At 36.7% G+C, this 26,256-nt stretch overlaps 1 protein-coding gene across 3 annotated transcripts in view; it reads right to left on the bottom strand.

Moving 5' to 3' along the window:
- Nucleotides 1-26,256, bottom strand: part of PCSK5 (proprotein convertase subtilisin/kexin type 5) — a 233,342-nt gene that overhangs the window by 98,920 nt on the left and 108,166 nt on the right. For all 3 annotated transcript variants that reach the window (XM_050329291.1, XM_050329293.1, XM_050329292.1), the window contains exons 8-10: nucleotides 24,917-25,129; nucleotides 18,158-18,258; nucleotides 5,881-5,984 (exon numbers count right to left, since the gene is read on the bottom strand). In XM_050329291.1, coding sequence (XP_050185248.1) covers nucleotides 5,881-5,984; nucleotides 18,158-18,258; nucleotides 24,917-25,129 — 418 coding nt within the window. The remainder of the gene's footprint in view (nucleotides 1-5,880; nucleotides 5,985-18,157; nucleotides 18,259-24,916; nucleotides 25,130-26,256) is intronic.

Below are 26,256 nucleotides of genomic sequence, written 5' to 3'. Positions count from 1 at the left end.
GGCAAATACTACCTGTGCACCTGTCCCATGAACTGATCTACCCAGTGCCTTGAAAGCCTTTTTGACTGCCCTGGCACTTCTTCTGTTAATATCATCACTGTTAGCCTGGATCACCAACAGTGGATAGTAATCTGAGGTCCAAATTAGCTCAGGAAGTCTCCTACCAATGTCCCTCACTCCTGGCTCTTGGAAGGCAGCAGGGCTCCCTGTGGGATGGGTCTGGTCGACATATAGGGCCCTCAGTTTCCCTCAAAAGGGAGTCACCTACTACAACTACCCTTCTTTTTTTCCTTATAGCTGTAGTTGTAACCTGTCTGGTAGACAGGGTGCAATCTGCAGACAGATCTTCCTCTTGCCTGATCTCTACTTGACTTTCTGAGTCTAGGGCCTCATATCTGTTGTTCAAGGGCACCCGGGGAGGTGAAGGGGATACAGAGGGTATTCTTTTACCTCTCTGAACAGGGACCTGTTTCCATTCCCCCCAGAACAGCCTTCCAGCCACTCTTCCCCCAGCCTGTAGCACTGGTTGTTTTGACTGAAGTGCGGGACTTGGAACTTCACCTTATTGAACCGCATATAATTGACCTCGGCCCATTGGTCCAGCCCATCCAGAACCCTCTGCAGAGTCTTCCTTTCTTCCAGTTGATAAACACTCCCACCCACTTTAGTATCATCTGCAAACTGACTGGGTGTGCACTTGATCCCCTTGTCCACATTACTGATAAAGACATTAAACAGAACTGGCTCCAGTACTCAGCCCTAGGAAATGCTATGAGTGGTTGGCCACCAGCTAAATTTAAGGCAATTCCCAACCATTCTCTGGGCTTGGCCATCCAGCCATTTTTTAACCAGCAAACTGGTCACCCATCTGAGCCATAAGTAGTCAGTTTCTCCAGAAGAATGCTGTGGGAAACAGTGTCAGCATTTGTTCTGTGCATGTCACATGATGGCACTCAAGATGATCTGCTCCATGACCTTCCCTGGCACCAAGGTCTGACTAATAGGTCCGTAGTTCTCCAAATCCTTCTGATCCTCCTTGTAGATAGACATCACATTTGCTAACTTCCAGTCAACTGGGGCCTCTCCAGTTAACCAGGACAACTTGTAAATGATGGAAAGTAGTAAGGTGTTGTCTCAGTTCCTTCAGTACCCTTGGGTGAATCCCAGTTGATCATGGAGACTTGTGTTTGTCTAAGTGGTATAGCAGGTCACTCACCATTTGCGCTTGCACTGTGGGGGTCTCATTCTTCTTCCCATTCCTGTCTTCCAGCTCAGAGGGCTGGATACCCAGAGTACAATAGGTCTTGTTATTCAAGACTGAAGTAAAGAAGGTATTAACTACTTCGTCTTTTTCCTCATCCTTTGTCATTGTTTTTCTCCTGCATACAATAAGGAATGGAGATTCTCCTTAACCCTTCTTTTGTTGTTAATGTATTTATAGAAACATTTTGTGTTGCCTTTTACTGTAGGAATCAAACTGAGTTCCAGCTGGGCTTTGTCCCTTCCAATTTTCTCACTGCATGTGGTTCATGACATCCTTGTAGAACTTCTGAGTGTCCTGCCAATGGTCTCCAAAAGGTGATACACTGGCCTTTTTTCCCTGAGTTCCAGGCAAAGTTTTCTGTTCAGCAGGCTGGTCTTCTTCCCTTAATATTTCAAGTACAAAAAATACCTAGTCTAGCTTGCATAAGATATGATCTTCCTCATTCCTACAAAGGCCAATGCAACTTCATGTGTTTGGTGTTTGATTGACAAGTAAACAGAGGTGGGATATTACAACAACCAAACTCAAAGCTCCTACTTCCCTTGCTCCATCCACTGTGTGTATGGGTATTAGGGCTGGATAGAGCTGATACTGGCTGTCAATGGCATTTGAAAATATCAGGAAGCATCTGTAAGACTGGAAGGTCTTTTGATATATGAACAGTTTGATTCGTTGACATAACCATTCAAAAGGGCTTGCTATTTTTCAAAAGTCTTATGCCAGCTTCTGACATTTTTAAATATAGTTTTAAATTTATTTATATTTTAAAGTTATTGAAAACATGCAGTAGGGTGTTTATGAATAGTTTATTTGTGTTCTCTGAAATGCACATATTGTTGTGAAGATTTTCTAGCTCATTTCTGAATTTGTTCCTGGCTACTGGTTACCACTATTTAAATCTGTCCAGTCTAGGTCTCTTATTAAGGAGCCTAGATAGGCTTGTCTCTTTTTCACTCTCAGACTGTTAATGGTCTACTCACAACAAGAATAATCACCAATTTAATTTAATATTGTAATTAAGCAATTATATTAAAAGGCTGTAAAACATTAAGTGACCAATCCTTCTCATTGGTCACTCTCTGGTGAAGTAGCAGATACTCTGGCTAACCTAAAGGGATGTCACATAACTATGGTACTCTCTTACTCCTTGGTAGTTGAGGTGACTCAGTTTCTGTAGGAATAATATCTCCACTGGGTGTAGGAATGGACTGAAATTGAAAAAGTTGGCTAGAGTTTTGATTTAATTTTGTCTTTCACTAGCATCTTATTTCACTGTACTGAAGTGTTATTGTCTACACTTTAGAGCTAGGAAGAGTGAAATATGTTCTCTAAAAATCTCCTTGCAAATTAGTAGTATTCCTCCTTGTGAACGGTCTGTTTCTCCAAAGGCAGTTTTTGACAGTATATGGAGCTTCACTTACAAAGAAATACTCACATGGTTTGAGCATTGTTCTTAAAACTGCAGTGTTTCATTTTGAATCTTTCAACCCAGAGACAGGTTAGGATTAACACAGAACTTCTTTTTTATGAATGCAGTTGCAGGCTCTGCTGTTGATCAAACAGCTGGCAGAACAAGGAGCCTTTGCATACCAATCTGCCATAGCAGAAAGAGATCAGCAGTTTTGATATCTTCACAAAAACAGATGTTCTCAAGTACTTTCCATAAAATCAGTAATTAACTGCTTTAATTATTAAAAGCTCCCACTATTGACAAACTAACTAACCAGAGAATATCCTAAAACGAGCATTCAAGTCTTTCTTTTTGAGACAACCAAGTAACAAGTTCCTGAGAAAAGATACATGCTGCCTCACAAGAAAACAACTAAAAAAAACCACCAAAAAAACAAGAAAAAAATTCTTGTTCATTCCTGAGTTAATTCTTTTGACATGCATGTAACGAATGCTGTTTACTTGCCAGAAAATTAAACAAATAGCAAGAACTGCTTTAGCAAATCACTAGCTGGCTCAAGTGTTTTTCATGAATTAATCTTTCTTTGTATAAATGTAAGACAGTAAAAAAAGGAGAACTTGAAATCAGCAATGACATCCGTGAGTTCCTTCTGTGTGTTCTGCAGTAGCAAAACACTGCCAGGGACTATAGAAAGGGAGAGGGTTGCCATGCAGACCAGCAAAACAGCCCTCTGAAATGGCATGCTGACCCACTTTCAACTACCAGCTCTTGCTGACCCTTTGTTGAGTGAAAGGTTTTTCCAAGTTTTTGCTATTTTTCACCCTTTCAGTTCTCATTTCTAAAGGGGCAAGCCTGTCTCTCTATTTATTCTTGTTTTCTTCTTCCTCCAGTAGTATGCACTGAAGAAAAGTAGATTGATTCTTGTGACTGTCTTTCCTTTAGATAATTAAAAATAATCTCCCATCCCTTCTTTTCTTAAGAACACACTGTGGGAGAAATATGGATCTTGCTATCAACAAAATTATGGTACAATCCCTTAAGGGACTCATTCTGATCAGAGTAGTTCATCTATGAAAAACCATACTTTAATTGTTACTCTTCGTGATAGTGAAGGATAATAGTGTAATATTATACTAAATATTGGCACGTGCAATAGTAAAAAAACCTGTTTCAGTCTCGCAAGCATCAGTGTGCAAACCCCTTTTTAATTCAGGTTCAGATGTTGTGATTTAATCTAAATCTTTTGCTTCTCCTTCTTCCAAAACCAATAGAGGTTTAAAGAGAGCTGTATTTTTATTGGAACCATGTGCTCAGGCTAAGTTGTCAAAATAATTTAAGCTAAAACTACTGTTTTTATTTGGGTTAAGGTTGACTCCTGAGCTGTACAGAGGTAAAGGCATTTAGGTTGTCTTCCTCTTTTTCAATTCCACCATGGCGTCTACAGTCAAGTTTTGCCAGGTCAAGCCATTTTTTCTGAGTCTGAGTTACCCAGCTGTGCTTATCTATATCTGTGACTTTACATAGGTGGAGAAGAAACCTGCTTCCACTCCTTTTCTTTCCTATATATATGCTATAATGCATAGAAAAATGTGTGGCTCCACAGATTTAGAATAAGCAGGCTCCAGTGGTCCCACAGTGTAAGTCCTGCTGCCAATGCTGCTACTGATGGGTGTGTTAGTGTGACCTCTCCTTTGATAATAAGTGACAGCTGCTGTGAAATGTCTCCCAGGGTGTTTGCCTCTCTTAGGCAACAACTGGAAAAACATAAATATATAGAATTTGGAAGTTAGGTATAGAAAAAAAAAAAATCTCTGCTTTATGCTACTTGAAAAGGGTTCTTTGACCTTCATACAGCTTCAACAAACTGATGATACAGTAACAACACAGTAACAATCTCCTGCCAAAACTTTTTAAATCCTGGGAAATGTTTCACAATAACAAATACTGTAATGTTATTGCAATTAAGGAAGTATGTATTTCTCACTCCATATGTTTTTTTGTGTGGGTATGCACTTGCAAATGGGACAAAACCAGGCCCTTGAACAACAGAACCTTCACTTGCTTAGGGGACTCAAATTAAATATTTATTTCTAAATCTATCCTCTGTAGGATAGGTTTGGATCCAAAAATGAAAACATTTTTTTTTGTTTGATTTCTTTTCCATTGAAGCAGGAATGTCATAGGTCAGAATTATATATTAAAGATAGTCTATGGTAAGAGTGCCTCGATCTGAAATAGATTAAATCCAAGCTTCAGTTTTAAAGTGAAACCAGGGTAAAGATTTGATGATTCTTATATATTACATTTATCTCTTGGGAGATCTTGGCACAAAACAGATCAACTCTCATCTTCTAAAAACTATGTCAGTCTTGGGTGGAATTCTCATGAAAAGAAAACCAGAAAGAAGCCATTCCAGGGTTTTGTCTGTATGCAATACAAATTGAAAGCAGTCATAATGTAGTGAATGGGAATCAGCAGACAATCTGTGCTGAAATACAACATTGTAAGGACTCAAGGTTCAGTTTTAAGCCATCCTGAAAATACATATCCTGTTTAATGGCACAATTTACCTATACTTGCATTACAAATGTGAAAACATTTCAAAGATGTAGCTTTAATCAAATTTACAAGACTGTACAAAATTTTAGAAAACTATGTGACAGGTGACTGAGTGGTATGGTATATCCCATTAGAAGTCATGACAGCTCAAGATTTGGTTTTATCCTAAATCTGTCAGGAATCCTACATATAAATAATATAGGATTGATCATTTTAAAAAAAGAAGTTTGAAAATACCATTTTGTCATTTTAAATCAAAATTGTCAATAATTCTGAATGAGAACATGGTCATAATTCAGAAATTGCTGTATCTTCAACTCTGGACTATTTTATCAGAATACTAGCTATAAAAGAAAAATTAGACACCACTAATTTACTTAGTCTTCTGCCAGCAGTGCATGAGATAGGATCTAAAAGGACTAAGAAGATCTGGCCAATACATTTTGTAGATGACATTTTCGGTTTAGTCATTCTGAAAGGTTTCCATTATGTAAGAGAATGAAGATAGGCCCCATCAGCTAGAGATTGAAAAGTTTCCAAACTATGCACAACATAGGGGGTCAGAAAAATACTTGAGATTATTTCTTTTGCAAAAATATCAAATAATATATTGCCTGTGATGGTAAAGAAGAAAGTAAGCTCTCACCCTTATAGCCAGCTGCATTGGTTTTCCAGTCGTTAGCATTCAGATGTCCTGCACGTGAAGTCCTGACAATAATGTGCTGTATGTCTCTCCAGGTCAGAAATGGACTATGAAAAAGAGGAAAGACAAAAGTCATAGATCAGACATATTCTACCATGATGTAGGGATACAAGGTCATGTAAACTTAAAAGTATCCAAAGCAAAACAACCATAATTTTTCTTCTGTTTTCCTTTGTTCCATTCAAAATAACATGTCCTAATTTTACAGAAGTACTACATGAAATTATTTATACATCTGTGACATTTGCAATAAGCAGACTGTAACAATATACGATAACTATTTATTCTATTATATAAACCTATATATTCTATTATATAAAACCTAAGGGAAGATAAAGGAGCACATTTCACACAGAGGCAATTTTTATGAACATCAACTACTGCACCCCAATCAGTGCAAAGAAGAAGAAATCAAACTTCCAGCTTGCTGAAAAGCTCTACTAAATCTCACTATCTGCTAGCTCAAGCTGGCAATTCCTTTAGACTTTCAGTTCCTATTGAAGCTATTCCAGGTGCCTCTTTTGTTATTAATTTGTCTACTACCTCTGGTCTTGGAATTCACTGGGGGTCTATGCATATTTTTCAAGAGGACCAAGCAGTCAGCACTGCATCTGGACAGCTGGATAGGTACAGAGCAAGTATGTGATTGCACAGATATGTACTCCTTTAAGGGACTGCAGAGCAAGTAGCTGATTGCACAAATTGCACACTCCTTTAAGGGTATTCCTAATAACCTGTCCACCCAGAAGATAAAAGATGCCATTTGTATCCTCACTATTTTTAATACACATTTATCTCATAGGATTAGGGTAAATCTTTACAGATTGCAGTTTTCTGTTTCTGCTATATCAACGTCAAAGAGAATTTATTTTCTTAGAAGATGATCTAAAAGTGTAATCATTGGGGTATTTTTTCTTTCTCCTTCCAATATTTCAGTTTTTCTATTATCTGTGAGAAGACAAATAGTATTATCTTTAAAAATGCAGTTTAGTAGAGGGAATGATAAACTGAGCCACTAAATAATGAAGAGTAAAAAAGTATTGTGGTGTAGAACAGCAGTCACTAAGTATCATTCTCAGAGCATCATTATCTGCCCCTATTGCACACACTGCCACAATTCCACTCAGCTGTAATGATGAAGACAGACCAAAATGAAGTTTATCAGACTCAGAATTAGCAGTCTATGTTGACCAGGACTAGGCAGTCATTGAAAATATGAGGAACCTTAGCTCAGTTTTTTAACACATGCGTTTGTGTCTCTCAGACTAGGAAGTCATTTGGACCATCAGAAAAGCGACTGACTCTCAGTACCTATCTTTAAGGCATTATACTTGGGCTCTTGTTTCCATTTGTTGGTCTAAAGGACACCAAAACAACAGCCATAAGAGGGGAAGGTCAGCCCAGGGATGACTGTGAATGGGTCACATTCTGAGATGAGGGGGACATTGCTGTCACACAGAGTGAAATTATACAATTAAAACAAGTTACAAGAGCTACAAGTTACATAGTCACGTTACAAGAAATTTCAAGGACAAATTATTTGGTAAAACACACAGAGGGCAACAAGGAACATTCAGAAATGTTGTAAGTCTCCCTGACAAGGAAGACAGAAGAATCTCACTTGGTCTCTCTGTTTGATGTACAGAAATTAATGTTGCATGAATTGGCATCCCACACACATTGTTCACACCTTCCAGGACTTGTTTTGTCAAAGAAATGTCTTTTTGGAAATACTTGAGTAATCAGTGCTTCATGGCACTGACATGTGGAAGTAGAATCCTGCTTATCCTGTGAGCCAAAATCAAGCAATTAGAAAGCAATCAGTGAATACATTGGACAATCTGTGAAGAAATGGAGACTTTGCTTTTCATTCAAGATGCATCAGCAGTTTAGTTTTTCAGGTGACAAATTTCAGCTTCCACAAGCTACAGCTTTAGGAGAAGGAGTTACTGCAAACCAGCAGTCAATTTGTTTATAGAAAGTCTTCCTCCTAGCCTGTGTTCTGTGTGCATGTAGATATAAATTCTTGGCTATTAACCTGTGTTGGTGGAATTACTGAAAATAAAAACCAGTTTCAGAATCATGGTCTGTCATTCCAACAGAAGAGAAAAACTTGGGACATATATGACATTCAGTCACATAGAACTCATTTTAATATATTTTACTTTCCTACAGCCTTATAAACCATATGCTTGAAAACACGTAGGAGTTGCCTGAAAATGTCAGAATTCTTTTAAGTGACAAGATTGTATGGCATAATGAAACAACAGCAAAAAAAACATGGAACTATACATATTTTTGTCATTTCCTTTGCAGTAATACGATTTTAATTCTGAATGTAAATTTTCCACAGGAGAACATTTCCCACTGGGTTTGTGTGGACCATGGGAAGGCTGATGTAACATAGCACCTTTCCACCAACAGCTGGGGCACCACAGGAAGCAGTATGCATTTTTTTACAGTCAACACAGAAAGTCCTGTTTATGCTTGTAGTTGAAACAGGAAGAGAAAATGGAATAATCTCAAAAAGGAAGGTGAATTTTAAATAAACATCTCATTAATTGTAGCCAGATTTTTTGGTAATTTCTTTCAAACTCTATCAATTCACAGCCATTCAATTTCTCTGGTTTTGGCTACAAGATATAAGGATATTCCCATATTTGCAATATTCTGTTGTATTTAATGAGAGCTTATGCCTTCTGTCCCTGATAATCTTTTAAAACATTAATATGCCCATAGGTACTTTTTTTTCTTATTTTTCTTATTCTTTTTCTTATTCTTATTCTTTCTTATTCTTTTCTTATTTTTCTTTCTCACACTAGATTGATGTACTAGAACGACAGTAATTGTTTATCCAGCTGAGTTGGTAAAAATTACTGAAAAAGAAGATTAAAAAAAAAACTCATGGAATGTAAGGAGTATTAAGCGTTTGCAAGATACAGCGTGCTTGTACAGTCACATAACATGCTTCAAGAAAAAAAAAAAAAAAAAGATTTTATACCAGCTCAGGAATTTCACTGGGAGCCAGCTTAAAGTCTTAGAAAAACATGTTCCAAGTCTTCAGGAAGATCTCCAGGAATCCTGAGAGCTACATTCTTTATAATTTGGAATCTGAACAATCTGTTATTTTATAAAGCAAGTTGTCCATGACAGTGGTGAAAAACAACAAGGCACTAAAATACCTTCCTCAACTTTTAAAGCAGTGAATCAAGATAGGGAACAGTCAACTGGCTATTTAAAGAGGAATGATGGACCTAATGGTGGATCTAACTATGTCTAGATAAAGGATCTACGGATACAGCAGTTTTCACTTTATAATACTAGCCTCACATAAATTGGACTTACTTGGTCAGTCAACAAACGAGATTGTCTCTCAGAATTATAATTTATTTCTAAAAACAAAATCATGGCAGATCTTGAAAACTGATCCATTTGCTGTTCTATTTCCTATCTTTACAAAATAATAAAAAATAATGCAAGAATTTCTATGCCAGAAAATCTTGATCAAAAATCTGATTTCCACAACACAACACTGTATATAGTTAAATCAGTCTGTCCCTTATGCAATACCCAAGTCTGCTCGCTTACTGTGTAAACTATAAAATTTCTAAATTTTCTTCACAAGGAATGGCAACTTGGGCATATTTATATCTAAGAGATTTAATACCACATAAACAACACTGCAAACAATTTCTGAAGCCTAGTGTAGCTCCTTCACTATAGTCAGATGGAAATTTTCTCTCTCCAGTAGACACCTCATTTGAAACAAAATAAGTCTGCAATTATTTGCCATTATTTTTTTGCAGAAACTTGAACCAAAAAAAGAAGAAAAAAAAAAAAAGAAAAAAATAGAAACTTGAAGTATGTCAAAATAGCAGTTCATTCAAAGAAAGAAGGATTTTTTTAATTTATTTTTAACAAGATAGACTAGAAGGCAATTTTATAGCATCCACAAAAATCACAGAATTGGTCAAGGATTTATAAAACATGTCAAAATTGGCTCCTAAGTGAGTAAACAGTTTTTTGCTAGCCATGAGGGCTTCAGGTCTAGACAAGGTGTCACTGATGTTAACTGATTTACTATTTAAATAATCTCAGAAGAATTAATGGCTAAATATCTTGAGATTAACAAATGCATTAACAAGAACAGTTATATAACAAACTGATTTTAAAAAAATGGACATTTTCCTTCCAGTACTTTTATTTTTCAATGTCTCATTTAAAATTGCCTTGGGATTATACATACCACACAATACTCAAAATCAAATAATAATAAAGAATAAGCAGAAGGTACATTATCTTCATAATCAGCAATGTGATAAATGAGGCCTATATGAAAAAAAAATGTTGCTTGCAAAAATAGCCATCTGAGAAGTGCTGAAAGAATACATAAACTTTTTTCCAAAGGACTGAGGTAAAACAGAGTATCACAGGGTACATTAAAAAGAGGGTCACCATTCAATTTGGAATTATCAAATAACCTTCTTTGGAAATCCTAGCTATGAGAGCAGACATGGATAATTATTGTTTTAAAAAAGAATCTCTGTGTCTTAGACATCTTGTAGAGCAGTAAGAGATCATTTTCATCACACAGCGCCACCCTTAAATTGATAAATTTAGAAACAAAACATAAGAAATAGTAATCAGCCAAATTTTCTTATGAGATCTACAACCCTACTACCTGTCCTAATGACTCCAATATATAACGCCCTGTACAGGATTATTTTAGCTATGCTAATGGGAGACCTTCTTCTTTCCTAGATCATATAAAGAATCAGTGTGCAGATTTCTGTTGTAGCACAGACTTCTAGAAGTGATGAGGCATTAGGACAGCCTCTATAGTTGTGCTTATGTGTTTAAATTGTCTACATCCTAACTATTTCAATCGTGAAAGTAAGAAGACAGAAAAACAGACTCCAGTGTTTAACAAGTGTTTATCCAGTCATGGATACCTTATGAACATGTTCTGACATGTCTGTGTTTTGACATGTCTGCCATTCCCATATATTCTAATTGTCATGTACTCTGCACATAATCCTGTTAACTTTCTGCTAGAAAAGAAATGAATGCTATGTACTTGCTGATTAGCACGTAGGTCTTTCCCCACAAATGAAATTAAAGTTTCTCCTCTAGCAGTCTTTTCATTTTCCGGCCTGTTAAGCCACTGTTCATTCAACTGATATATCAAACAAAACTATTTGTTTACTTCAGAGTTAGATTTCAGTTCCTTCTTTCTCACACTGCTTTTTTGAGTTCCAAATATCTTGTCAGAAATTTGTCACTACTGCTAATTTCTGATTTGTGTTGAATTTTACACAATGCCCTTTGAAAGAAACCCAAGTTAAAGGTTCGTTACTAGTAGCTTTAAAGGCATACCCAGTAGAACTCTGTTTAAAAAGATTAATGCAATTAAAAAGATCAATGCAATTAATGACATTTTTTAAAAACATCTCTCTAGGATCAAAATTGCTATCAACAGCCTTTTACACTCATTGTCATATTTCTCCTCTTTTTCCATTAATAGCTTAAGTTAGGTACTGGAGAAAGAAGAGCAGTGATACACGTCTGAAACCAAACTGCTGACTAACACTCATTAAGAAAACAAAATGTAAATCAATTACATTCTGAAGTGCAGTTACACTTGACAGGTTTCACTGTGAAAAGGCACACTCCATCCATTCCAACGGTCACCAAGTAACTTCAACACGTCACATCATATTTAAACATACTAATCTTAAACATCTCAGGTCTGCAAATTCTACAGTATCCAAATTTTCCATTTAAGATGTAGCTTTAGCGGCATCTTTTCAAGGTAATAGCATTTGCTTGTACAACATAATTTTTATCAATTTCTGGCTCTAATTTATGACATTCATTTTATACTAATACAGTGTCTTCATGGTTTCCCTGACACATCCTAATCTCTTCATGAGTCAGTGTTGGAAGACTTCTGACTTTTAATTCTATGGCTGTAGCCATAGATTGGGTTGCTCAGAACCCCATCTGACCTAACTTTGAATGTTTCCAGGGATGGATCACCCAACATCGCTGTAGATAACCTGTTCCAGTGTTTTACCACTCTCATTGTAAAAGAAAAAAATAAAAATCCATCTTTTGCATTATCTTTATATTGGTTTTAGGATACAACCCAGAGAAATGGTGACAGGACACGACACATGTATTCCTTTAGATTAACAGCAGGCTAGGCAGCCACACATCCACCAGCAACAGTGTTCTGGTGTACCTGTGCCAAATGTGTTCACACAGCACTGGAAGATTCAGAGACTACAGAGTATTGCATTTTTCCCAGAGATAAAAAAATCGTATGTGCCAAAAATCAAACAAACAATGGCCTAACTGAAGGTTGATAACAATGAAATTGGGAAGAGAAAACCTTTGAGAGAAAGGTATCTGAATCACAACCTTTATCGTGCCTTCTCCAAAGGAAGAATAAAATAGGACTGTCCAAAAGACGGTGCACACAGTCTACTGAATAACAGCATGGAAGGAATGTCAGCCAAACCTTAGGTTAGCTGCCACTTTTAGAGACAGCTGTGGCTGTGCAGGTGGGGAAGGCTTACATTATTTTATTTTAATGCAGGAAGCTATAGCAGCCATGTCTTTACTACTCATACTATCTTCCCTTCCTTCTCTGGTAACAAAAAAAGCTTATCAGGAGCAACAGACACTTATTTTAGAATATTCAGAAAATGCATATGTAATATTTTGAGAGTGGTTTGATTTGATTCTTGCCAGACCGTTAATACTGTTTTAAAAATATGAATAAATTTAGCCTTCTGGTAACAGCATTAAGTACATTTAGTGCTAGAGCACTGGTGCTCTTAGAGACACTGATAGATTCACGGAGGGAAAAAAATAATGATTTTCTGACAAAAGTAAATTTGACCTTTCTTCCAAGTCCAGTGGTGCTGATCACTTTTAATACAGTTGAGCTATGACAGTGTGGTGGATGGAATCTCGAAAGAGTGAATTCAGACTTAAGTCCCATGAAAGTGCTTGTGTTCCACCTTCCTTATTTTCCTCCCGCTAAGGCAGTGACAGGAAAAAGCAGATGGGCTCCCTGCTCTCAAGGTGAACATCCAGCAGCACCAAGAGAAACTTCAGAGAGAAGCCTCTAAAAGTTGAGTCTGCACAACACTTGGAGAGCCAAGAAACTACAGAGGATAGAGCTTCCAAACTCTTAAAAGTCTCAGCTGAAAAATGTCAACTGAGATTTTTGAAAAGCCTTTAAAAGTTAAAGGCATTGTCATAGCACTGGAACAACAGCTAACCACTTGTTTTATTTCTAGCTGTTGCTCCAAAGTATAAACACAGAAAATCTCAATGAAAAAGTTAAAAATTAGCACCATCAAACATTATTTCGTTTTGGCTGTTTTTAGTTTAGACTGAGTTTAAGAAATGCCTGGATGGAATTTTCTTCAAAGGCTTTTATAGCAAGTTAAATAGAAAATTTTAGCCCTAATGATTATTCTTTGGCATCTTTACATGTAACTAGAAAGAGGACCTTAAAATGGGAAACAACTGCAATTTCAGAGATGGTTAAAGCTCAAGAGCAACACAGGTTCCAAATTAAGAATTTATTGATGGGTATGTTTTTCAGATACTTCCGTATTAAGAGCAAACTACTCCAAAAATGCAAAGATTCAGAAGGAGATTTATAACTCACACATTCTAGCATTCCCTTCTATAACAAGCAGCTCCAACGGAGCAAAGACTTATCTATAGCTGATGGACTTAAATGGTAGGCAAGACTTATAGTCTACATATAGAGGTCATTTGACAGCACTTTCTCAGTTCACCTCAGCTGTCCAATCACTTTTTGCCTTTGACTATATATATATATATGACAAATACAGTCATAACTTTGATGACACAGAAGTATGTTCTCTGTATCCAAAACTGTACCTTGCCAGGCAGAACACTCGTCTTCTCCCTTCTGTAAGAAAATCAATCAATATGATAAGCATGCAACTATCTGTTCAGTTGTCAGAATTCCTAGGAACCTACCTCTGACAGTCTTGACCCCTTGCAATGAGAACTCCATTTTCTTTTTAGCTCAGTGATTCCACTTGATGGTACTCTTTCAGAAGAATGTGGTGCACTATCATTTAACTGAATGGATGTGACAGATTCAGAATCTTTGGTTTCATGTAATACAGATGCAGCAATGATATCGACCTGTTGGAGCAAGGCCAGAGGAGGGCCACCAAGATGACTAGAGGGATAAAGCACCTCTCCTACAAGTTCAAGCTGAAAAAATTTGGTTTGTTCAGCCTGAAAAAGGTGTCAGAGTGATCTAATTGTGGCCTTCTAGTACCTGAAGGGGGTCTACAAAAAGACAAGGAAGAAGTTGTTACAAGAGAATGTAGCAACAGGAGAAGGTAGAATGGCTTCTAACTGAAAGAGAGTAGGTTTAGATTAAATATTAAGAGAAAATTCTTTATTGGGAGGGAGGTGAGCACTGGAACAGGTTGCCCAGAGAAGTTGTGGATGTCGCATTCCAGGAAGTGTTCAAGGCCAGAATGGATGGAGCTCTGAGCAACCTTGTCTAATGAAGGGTGTCTCTGCCCATGAGAGGGGATTTGGAACTAGATGATCTTTAAGATCCCTTCCAACCCAAGCCATTCTATGATTCTATTTTGTTCATGTGAAGAGAGTCATGGAAGACAATAAACTCTCTCCAAAGCTATACCACTGAGTGTACCACACAGTACAAACACAGCAGACCAATACTTCCATTTCAGCTGCTGGTTCTTACTCATGAAACTGTAGTTTATATACCTTGGGTTGGAAAATATGCACTGGCTTACAGACAGTGGAACAGGCAGCTCAGTTGGGGAGGTATTATGTATTCTTCTGTCAGAAACATCAGGTTTTGTTGGTTTTTGTTTCTTTTTTTTAATTTGCCTTCTTCAAAGGAAGAAGTGCCCTCTAGAGCAAATATGGGTCTACTGTCTCTCCTGACTCTGATTTACCCAAATTCCAAATTCAAATTTTTCATAAATGAGAAAAGGAATTTGTGGTACTAAGTGTAGATTGTACTGTGTAATGCAAGTAGTTTATTTATAGTAACAACATTGCTGCCTCTGTGGACTAAATTGATTATACTTATTTGCTGGTTTACAATTAGAAAAATTTGACATTATCTAATGACTAAGAAGTGCAATACACAAGCAAGCACTTACTCATAGCACCTGTCTTTGTGTGACAGTAGTTGCCTATCTAGAACTCTGCACTGCACGTGCAGGGATTCCAAACAAACAGTCTGAAACTCAGTTACAATTCTTTGATTTCTGAAGGAAAACATGTCACTTGATACTCAAATAAAAAAAAGTGCATTTGAAATTGGGGTAGCATGCAGAAACCACCCCCAAACAAATAGTTTCCAGGATTTCAGGAGCAGATCCCAGCTGGAAGGAACAGCTAACTGGAGGGTTCAAATCAGTAGGAAAGCAAGAGATCCTTCATCAGCTATTTGCCAATCCTACCGTATGGGGCTTGTCAAAGAAAGAAAGTGGAAGGTTGTAGTGTAAATCTGTCTTGCTCATTTTCCATTGGTTTAATGTACCTTTGCGTGTGAGTTGAAGCAACCTCTTGGCTGTTCTAACTCACATCCAGGCCATATTAGTGCTCTGTTCAACTCCTGATGTCTCTCAGGAACAGAACTTGGCTACTGGGGAAAACTGACCTCATAGGCTTGAAACCCTTCCACGGTACAATTTATTGTGTTTTCCAGCACAAAGTGGAATGAAACTATTCATTATCACAAACATAGTCAAGAAGTGTTCAGGACTAAGTGCTCCAATTTTTAAGCTGTATGGAGAATGTAATTAAACTTGCAAAGCCCCTTTCCAACTTGTCTTTTTTTAAAAAATTTCATGTAAACACTTAGTGCCATTAGTACAGGTACTAATACAGAATCTAAGGAAGAATCCATAAAAATGCAAACTCTGTTTGAATGCTAACTAGTTCCACTAAGCAGTTGCACTACGCTGCAATATCATGCGTCCTTTACATCTCATATATTTTAAAAGTACTACAGAGAATGCTTAAATGGCTTCAAAGATTCTTTTCGCATAGCCTAATTTCCAGCATGTAGTTAGGGTCACCTAACTTGGCAGATATCACAGGTGAAAAATATACTCCGAAATTTCCAATCACATAAATAAGAATTACCATTTAGAAACTATCTGAATAATCTGAATAGATTTCATACAGACATTAGAATTCAATATATCCTGATATGACCTCCCTGTAATATTAAAATCCTTACTTCATAATCTATAACTTCACAGACCAAAGATTTCTCCAACCTGAAGAGAAAGCCTGGCATGGGAAACAAGGAATTATTTCCCTCTCTAGTGTGTTTGTTTTGTTTTTTTTAAAAACTTTATTTTCTTTAATGGCTGTGGACAGCAGCAGCAACAGCATATTTTAAGTACACATAGGAGAGAAAAGTTAGTGAATGGAATATATATGAATAAAACTGTATTTGTGATATTATTAATGTAATTCCTTTAGATCTATTCAAATACACAGGCTAAGATACAGAAACAAATAAAACCCCTCCACATAATGAAATGAAACAGAGCCTGAAAGGAGACAAAATCAACACATTTTCACACTGAAACTCTTGTTAGCACCATGGAACCGAGTACTACAAATACTGAAGTGCCTAGGATATTTAGTTACTGGCACATTTTGTCTCCACCACCACATCTGAAGCTGTAATAGTCTTGTCTTCATGCCTATCATAGCAACTATTAATTTGGAAAAAAAAAATACTAGTCCATAGGCACTAACACAGATTTCCCACTGGTATATTCACAAAACTTCACAGAGAAAAAAGAGGAGGCTTCTCGGTGTGTGTTAAGACGTCACAATCAGAAGTAGCTTGGTTGTATGTCTTGAGTGCTGTAACTTTTTGAAACTTTCAATTAGAAGAATAATTTGCTAAAAAATGCATACAAAATATCACATAAAACAATTATGAGCAAGCTGAGTTCATTAAGAAATAGTAAGAATAACGTTCAGCAAAATGAAATGTACACACTTGCAATCTTATCTGCATTTGCATATTGTTCATAATGGATTTTAGGATTTTTAAACTGAGATAAGGAATACATTGCAAAAACCCCAATAGCATTATATTAACTTTTCACAATACCTTTGTTTCTAAGGACTGCATTAAGAAGATCTAACTATAATGAAAGGTCTTTAATTACAAACTATATTTATTATTATTATTATTGTTGTAACTCAACACCAAAAAAGTATTCTGTGCTGAATATTGGACCGAGGTGTCTTCAAAAAAGCAATATGAAACATGAAAACATAATTCTGCTGTTACAAATTACATACAATTTGAAATTATCATTGTGTCCAAATTGTTTACTTCATTCAAAGGAACTGGCTGCTTCCAGAATCAATCTCCTAGTGCTTAGAAACACTCGATTTTGAGTAGAATTTAGGGTGGCGAATTCCACCTTAAACCTGCAAATCGTATAAAACAGAGCACAAAACTAATGCAAAAGGTTTTCAAATACAGATTTACCTGAAAAATCTCCCATATTTCTACTGCTCCGTGAAGCACATGAAAGATATATATTAGGCATAAAGAACAAAATCCTGCAACTTGAGAAGACAGAAATATTTCTGAGCTAAAGGTTAAAGGTCTACTGAACTACATTATCCATGGTTTTTAGAGCTGAGGAACTTAACCCATGTTAAAAAGCAGACTTGTGTGAGCATGATTCAGTTGAGAATTTTTACTTTTTATATTAATTTATCAGGGTAGCCTAACATCATCCCACAACCTCCTTCAATGTTCAAGAATTGCTAAGAGGAAGCTGATGAATGCAGGAGGTGACCTACAGCAGCCTGCAGAGCAGATCTGGGTAGCACTGAGGTGCTTTACAACATCTTGAGGATGCTACACATCATTTAATGGAAACCACCTGTGCTCAACACTGTTTCAAGTTACTTCAACACTGAGAACTCTGTTGACACCTCCATAGTGTCAGCTTTCCAGCATGTGAAATAAGCATGGAGATCATTCCTGCTCTCGGAAGGATACTGTAAACTATGACAACTAAGTTTCCAAAGCACTTTGAGATCCCTTGTATAAAGGTGCTGGATAAATGAGAAAGATCCTTCTGAATGCTTAATCTTTTTTTCCAGAGTACAACTCAGATCTTACTTTGCTTCCAGTGCCAGGGCAATGATGCCTGCAGCCATAGGTGCAGAGGCTGAAGTTCCAGTATGGCTGTCTGTGCAACGCTGCCTCAGGTCTGTGGTGATCTGGAAGAAATTGAATGTGTGAAATTTAGAACACAACTTCAGAAATCAGAGCAGCTTTTATTTGCTTGAATGAGTCACATGTATGTGGAGGGTATTTTCTTCTTTCATTGCAAGGAAAGGTAAAAAAAGAGGTGTCTAAATACATGATGCTACATGTTCTCAGCTTGAAGTCATTTGTGAAGTCAGAGAAGTGTTCTCTATATTGTTATGAAAACATATGTTAAGCTCTGTTTTTTTCATGGCATGCTCAATAGAGAGACTTTTAAACTAGAAAAACATACAGAGGGGTTTGAACCTGCAGTTAGAACTCTGCCTCTCTTGGATTTATAGAACACTTCAAGAATCTCAAAGTGCTTTACAAACACGAATGAACTAAATCTTACAGTGCTCCCTATAAACAGACTGTTTATGCCCATTTTAGAGACTATAAAAGAGGTATGGAGGTTAATTAGGTTGCCAAAAGTTACACTGGAAATAAGCGACAGAAGCGAATACAGTTGGGCTCATGCTAAGTACCATGTTTAATCATTCCTTCATGCCTTATGCAATAAATCACATGAAACTAAGCAGTAATTAACTGGAAAATCCTGATGGTAATCACTAATTTGGCCCAGTCATCACCAGCCAATTAGATATTTTCAGTTTTTAATTGTTATGTATTACGTATAAATAATTATATGCTGCCATGTATTTTTGTATGTAATCTAAGTGGATTTCTACACTGTGATGTGTAATACTAACTAGAGGCACAGTCTTCCACTGAAGTGTTAGGATGTTTCTATCTAATAATGAATTTTACACAGATTCTTTCTGTCGGACAGTAAATCACAACCAAAAATGTGTTTAAATCCTGCTTCTTTTATGGAAATGCTAATCTAAAGTGATTCTACTCTATGCTTGTTTTCCTGAACAAGTGGTTCCTAGCAAGGGCAATGCAGCAGAAGAAAGGGCAACTACTACCTAACAGAAGCTTAAGTAAAACCCATGCAGACTTGAGAACAGTCGTTAGAAGACAGCAGTCCACAGCACAGAAACCTCCATGAAGGTGTGAGAGTGAATGACCTGTGACACCAAACCTTATTCTCAGAATTTCAGTCACTGCAAGATGTAAAATATCTGCCTGAAGGGCAGAGGAGAGGTTGCTTACACAGCTTCTTATCTAAGCACACAGAATTATTGTGTCTTAATTTACTAGTATGCTCCATTTCCAATATGGATATGCACAAAGATGGGAGAGGAGAGGACTGGAGTATCAAAAAAACACAAAAAAGCACTGGGCATGTGAAAATGCCTTCCAGCTTTGAAACCTCAAGATACACAAAATATGATCTGAAAAATTAGCTACATCCTGTCTTGGCAGAATATAAGCAAATGCATGTTGGAGGTATAGGTTCTACACTTTACAGTAGCCATATTCAGTAAGATACATATTACATAATTTGTATATGGCTGCTAAAAATTCTCACAAAATGTAAGCATATGCAAGCTAACACAAAAGAGCTCTCTAATAGAGAAGGAGCTAACAGCAGTAAGGAAATGACTGTTGAAAATGTGTAGTGAGCAACTGAAATGAAATGAAAGTTTCAAGAAATTGAAAAAGACAGATTAAAGCATTTATAATGTCAGATCCTTAAATTAGTGAACTTGTCAGAGGCCAGATTTCTTGACTAATGAAGTCTAGAAAGAACCTTTTTTCCCCTATTATTTAATATTCTTCATCAAGAATTCTTTATCCGTCATCAGCTAAAAGTTGGAACCTCATAAAGAAAATATTCATATTACTTCATTATCTCTTGCCTTCTTGCCTTTTGAATGTGTATTAATTTAGACAATGAAAATTAAGAGTGCTGGGAAAAGCCTTATCCATGCAAATTCCATAAATGCCCTGACAACATTAAGAGATGAAACTGCGGCAGGAACAGCCCTAACAATGCACTGCCTATATGTGCAAACGTAAGTAGTGTTTTTGCAGGTGGGATTGACATGTCCAAGAAATAGAGGATGACGTGCACCCACACAGAGATATATGTGATTCCGGTATCCCATTTGGAAAAAGAGTGGCCAGTCATGGTGAGGAGCAGAAGCAAAACCAGGAAAAAGAGAGGGCAGAAAAAGGACTAACACATGTTTGTGTCTTTTATATCTTGTTCCCTGCATAAAAGTGGTGCAGCAGGTGCTTTCCTTGGAGGACTAAGGGTAGTAAAGCCTACAGGACCTCAGGCAGCTTTTCCCAAAGGGACAGACTCTCTCACTACAGTGAAACACATACCAAATTTTGCTATCTTTTCTCGTCCTCTGGGAGGGTATCCTTCCAGAGTGATTTTGCTGTCCTGCAGCTCCAGATATCAAGCACAATAATCCACGATATCTCGTTATTTGGTAATACTTTCCCTTATGTTCTAAACAGATGCTGTGGTGGCAATTTGAACTACAAACTCAGTAAGTATTTCAGCAGAAAACAGGTAGGGAAAGCTTTGTAAGCAGAAATCCCATTTGCCCTATTTCAAAGGAAAGTTACTGAAAGGAGTTGAGATGTTTGGATGTAAATTACCTCCAAGATCCAAGACATGTTTTTCAGCACTGTGGATTCATTGTCAGAGAACTGTTGCATTCATCCCAAGAAAAGTGAGTATTGGACCACCAACAGGTGAGCAAGTTTCAAGAAGAATTCCCAAACAACATGAGAGCAATATTATTAACCTCAATAATATGATGCGGTGTTTGACATCACCATGAAGCTGTCATTACTGTGCATTAGTGGTCATTCTGATCAATAGGGTGGGTAGAAGGAGAAATTTTTTAATCTTTTGTTGAGTATAACACGTGTGTATGCTTGAAGTACCTTCATAACAATAGCTGATCAGGGAAAATCATGATTAAACTGTCCAAGAAAATCCATGCAGTATTTCTAGGGGCATGAGTTTTATCCACTTCTAAATCAGTTGAAACAACCAGGTTTCACTGAAGATAATGACAACGTTTCTGGTACTGCCTAGTTTAATCAACATGAAATTAACGACCTTGGACAGACACACTAATGAAAGGAAGACAAAAATTATATGAATCATCACAATGCACTGTAATACCTCCCATATGCAGCAGAACAAAGCTTTCAGAAAAACTAGACATTTATTAAAGGAAAAACTCTAGACAATATAATGGTTTTATAAAGCAACTTGGTCTGAAGAACTAAGGATATGCCATTTCTATACAGTCATTATTAAGGCTGCATCATCACTCTTTCCACAGTTTCACTGACTGAGAGGTTAATAACAAAGGTCAAAAATGGGATTTCCTCTAGCAGAGAACATGCTCACTCCTCCCCTCCCAACCCTCTGCATTTCTTACTATTTCATGACATGAGTTTTTTGATCCAATTGAATAATCTTTTACCTTCTGCTACAGTTCAAGACACATTGATTTCCATGAATCTGTGTCCCTAGAAGTGAAAAAGGCTTTAACAAAAATGTACTTACTGTTCATTCTACATAGCTTGTGTACCCATATGTACCTAAGACTGAAGGTGCCACATGGTATCCTGTGTATATCCTGCGCATACCTTAATAACCTGAGTGAGTTTCTGAAGGAGAGCAGGCTTTTGTGTTTTAAGAACTGGCAAGAAACTGGTTTGGTTTCTCCATTGTTTCACTTCTGAGTTCTGCTTAGAGCAGTAGTTAGTCAGCAAGGAGAAGAGGAAGAAAACCAGCAGATGAATTGGCATTTATCACAAAACAACAAAAGAGGTGGACAGGTTATTTTCAGTAGTTAAGTAATATAATAGGCTTATGAATTATATCTGTGAGGGACTTTCATATGCAAAATTCTTAGTGCTTAAGGAAACAATTTGAAAAAGGAATTCAAAGGAAATGCATTTGTGCAGTATGTTTGATAAGTGAAAGAACCATATAAATAACTATATTAAGTGGTACTTAACCTATCCTAGCAACATGGTCTGGAGTGGGAAAGCTACCTTCCAGCATTGTCCTATGGTATGCTAAGTGGCAGAGAAGAGAATAATAGGAAAAATACCTTGACAACTGTTTATTATTAGCCAATACTTCTGCACTCACTGAGTTATGAAAAATAACATCTATAAAGAAGTATAATTTTATAGTCTTTACCTGCTGTTGATTTGCTTTTGTCCCACAGTGTGAGTTTCTACACCTATACCTATGCCAGCACTTGCCAGCTGCACTTGAAAACACTCAAAAGTAATTTCAGTTCTTTTCTCTGAGAGTCTATGTAAAAGGCACACATGTATCTGCATCTTTGAAATGTTTGTATGCTTTGGGCTTTTCAAGACATAGAAAGGGTGGAAACTTGGTCCATAAGGGGCTAATTGTTACTGCAACAAAATTCAGTGCAGTATACAGTTAAGTGTGCTTGGAGCACCTTCCCTGAACAGGAACTCTTGCAAGATGGTAACATCAGTGTGTGTTTAACTGTAATTGTCAGCCTAAAATATTTCAAGCTATCATTGCAGAAGACAAAATTAGAACTCCAGACTAGAAAAACTTCTAAAATTACATTCTACATTTGTAGCAAGCAATTATCAAAAACAGGTAGCAATGAAAAAAAGAAAAAAACTCTTCTGTGTGGTTATAAAAGCGTGGGTGATCTGTTAGTCCATATTAAAGTCAAGTATTTTTTATAAGAATTTTTAGTCCACACAGTGAGTTCCCAATGGTTGCTCACTATTTGTTCATTTAGCTTATAATACATTGGGCACATAGAATCATATCAGATGGGTTGGAAAGCACCTCTGAGATCATCAAGTATTGGATAGAACAACAGAGAAGGGAAAAAAAAGAAAGAGATTCAACTATATAACTGCAAGGAAAGATAAGAAAGAACTGTGGAACATGACACTACACAACCATAACCATTCACTGTCCCTCAATCTTGCACAGGTATTTCTGTACTATGACACCACACAGTCTTACATGATATTGGAGTTTGTTCTGAGTTACATGACAAAAAACAAACAAAAACCACAAAAAAACCCCCTGACTTCCCACAGACATCTGTTGATACCATTAGTATTTGTACAAATGAGCACATTCAATACACCTTCCAATATTCAACATACCAATCCTTTTAACTCACAGACACAGTGCTTTTGTTACTCAATACTACCTGACTCCTGTGTCCAGTCTGGATGCTCAATGTTCACAACACGAGAGAGTTTATAAGAAAACATATCTTACATAGAATAATGCAAGACACTTACCTTCAGCTATTAAAAGTGATTTGTTGTTCAGGCTACATGGGCAGAGAGAAGACAGTAGACAACTGGAGTGCTACTTTTCATACTAGCAATAAGATCAGTGACACTAAATGCTAAGAAATCAAAGTTAGAGGAGCTCAGAGAACAAACAAGAATTTTTTTTAATGGCAATGGGTAATTAAAACCACTTGCCCTAAACTGAAGTGGATTTTCTGTCACTGAAAACTTTGAAGGTAAGATTGATTGTATTTGTGAAAATTATTGTGGAGTTGACAACAATTGCTGGATTTGACAGATTCAGGGAAGTCCTACAGACCCGGCTAAGTAAGAGCTCAGGGTGGAGGAAGCCAATCACATTAGTTCACCTTATACTGTATTATTAACATTTAAACATGTGAAGGGAATTTAATCACAGAAGTGAGAACTCCCAGGAGACACAGTAAATTTTTTTTTATTATTATTATTTATCAGGGAGAATAAATAATGTGCCAGGAAGACAGAGATAAGATTTCAGTGAAGAGAAGCAAGTAATGAACAGAAAAATTACTGGAATGAAGAAGTACCTCAGAACAAGTTTAAAACAAAAATTAGATAATCTGAAAATAAGGAAGGATCCAAGAACAGATGGCCAGCATCCAGAATCCTTGAAAGACAAGGCAAACAGTATTAACAAAATATAGTGGCAAATATTTTTAACTCTTCACTGACATCAAGAGAGAAATCTGCTAAGGATCAGATAAAAGGCAATGCTGGATGAGTACTTAAGAAAACCTATGGGGAAAAAAAACCCCTTCAAGTCCCTCAATCTTCTAAAGTAATTAGTTCTGTAAGTTAAACACTAGAATAAATAAACAGGGAAGAGGTAAACTTTAGCAAACCCCATTTACCTCATTACAAGGTTTTAGAACATTAAAAAGTTTAGTATGTTGAATACTGGAAAGTATATTGAATGAGCTCATTTTGCAAAGGCAGATACAGTGTACAAATACTAATGGTATCAACAGATTATCAAAAAGAATTAAAACAATTTGCCATTTTCCAGCAAAGATGAGTACATTAGGGAAAATGGATGCTGGCTGCTTAGGAGTGAGATGCGGAATAACACAGGAAAGATGAGCACTGAGTTTAATTTTCCTTACAATATATTTTTGCCAGAATAGACAGCAGTATGAGTAATTTACAATCACTGAATGTAAAAGAAGAATGATGCTGGATCACATGAAATCTGAGAAAATAGAGGGGTATGTACACAAACTGTTAATATCATGTGCATAAAATCTGAAAACTACTGGAATTAAAAAACTGGATTTAAAAAAAATGGAGGATATTATTACAAATTATTTCTCTTTCTCTCTCTCCCTCCAAAGTCACTGACAAACACAAACAAAACACATACACATACACATTAAAGAAAATAATTAAACCCCATACTATTTTCCTGTCATAGGATTCCCCGCTGCTGTATGTTGTAGCCAGTGTGGATGCACATTCTTCCAGATACCACGGCTTCTTCCCACTTTCAGCTGTGCTGCTTATTGAAATAGTGTAGATGCTATTGGTGTAGCCATCACAGGAGCAGTGGTCTCGACTTCTTCCACCATTTCCAGATGCCCAAACAAAAACCGAACCTAAGCCTCTTCGACCCTGTTTGGAAACAGTAAGAAAGATTTGATCAATAATTCTTTTCCCTCTCAGCTGCTTAATAGATAGGTCTTTTCCCCCCCAAAGGCATCTCATGAGAAAAAGAAAATAAGCAATTTCACTGAGAAGAATCTGAAATCAAAACAGGATTTAGCAGAGTTCAGAATCAGAGATCAGAAAAATTCAGAAAATGAGTGGTATGAACACAGCTTTACAAGCAACTTTTATACAGTCTTTGCTTGTTGGTCTGCATCTATGCTATCCCAATGTACCAAAAAAGAGGTGCTGAAAACTCAGATTAGAATATCATACTGTGTTGCAAAGAGGAAAATAAATAACATACTTGAAACAAAACCTCTTCATAATGTACGATACTTCTTATTTATAAGGATGTTCTCAGCTGTTTCTTCTTGGGTTGCCTGAGGCACTAAGTATTTTTCAGGTAACATTATATACTGTGAATCACAGTACCATTTTTTCACACACACTATGAATCACAGAATCATAGAAAACCTGAGGTGGGAAGGGACTTCAAGTACCTAGTCCAACCCACCCAGTCCATTATGACTGCTAAATGCACAACACAACATATAAACAAATATGGAGAAAAATAATTCCTATAAATCTATTCTAATGAAGCACTAGATCATTAGTTCAGCATGTTATTTCAAACATATGACTAGCTGGAAAAGTTAATTAGGCATATTCATAATGTAAAGTAGGTACCTCCCCTTGACATTTTCTTAATATACAAAGTTATATAGTGTCCAAATGAATCAAAACATTTTAGTGGTGCTAATACTCTTACACAGGTATTGACATGAAGAGTGAAGGCAATCAGTAACATGTACTATTGATATATGAGAATTGATACATGGTTAGTTGGGTTTTTCCTTAGTTATATTTACATATTTCATGCCAAGGAATGAAATTCAGATTCATGTAACTGTATGATTAATTATCAGCACTAAGGTATTTTTGATTAAGCTAAATAGTGTCACCCTTTCTTACAAGACACTCTTGCAAAGCATGATACATCTGCAAGTATGCTAACACTCTCACCTATACCTCATGTGCTTGCAACTCATCATGTTGCCTCTGCCTTGCTTTTGGATAAAATATAGCATAAA

Source organism: Myiozetetes cayanensis, unplaced genomic scaffold, assembly GCF_022539395.1.
Source record: "Myiozetetes cayanensis isolate MyiCay16 unplaced genomic scaffold, myiCay2020 scf4, whole genome shotgun sequence".
Taxonomy (NCBI): Eukaryota; Metazoa; Chordata; class Aves; order Passeriformes; family Tyrannidae; genus Myiozetetes; species Myiozetetes cayanensis.
This window is presented reverse-complemented; position numbering and strand designations above follow the sequence as displayed.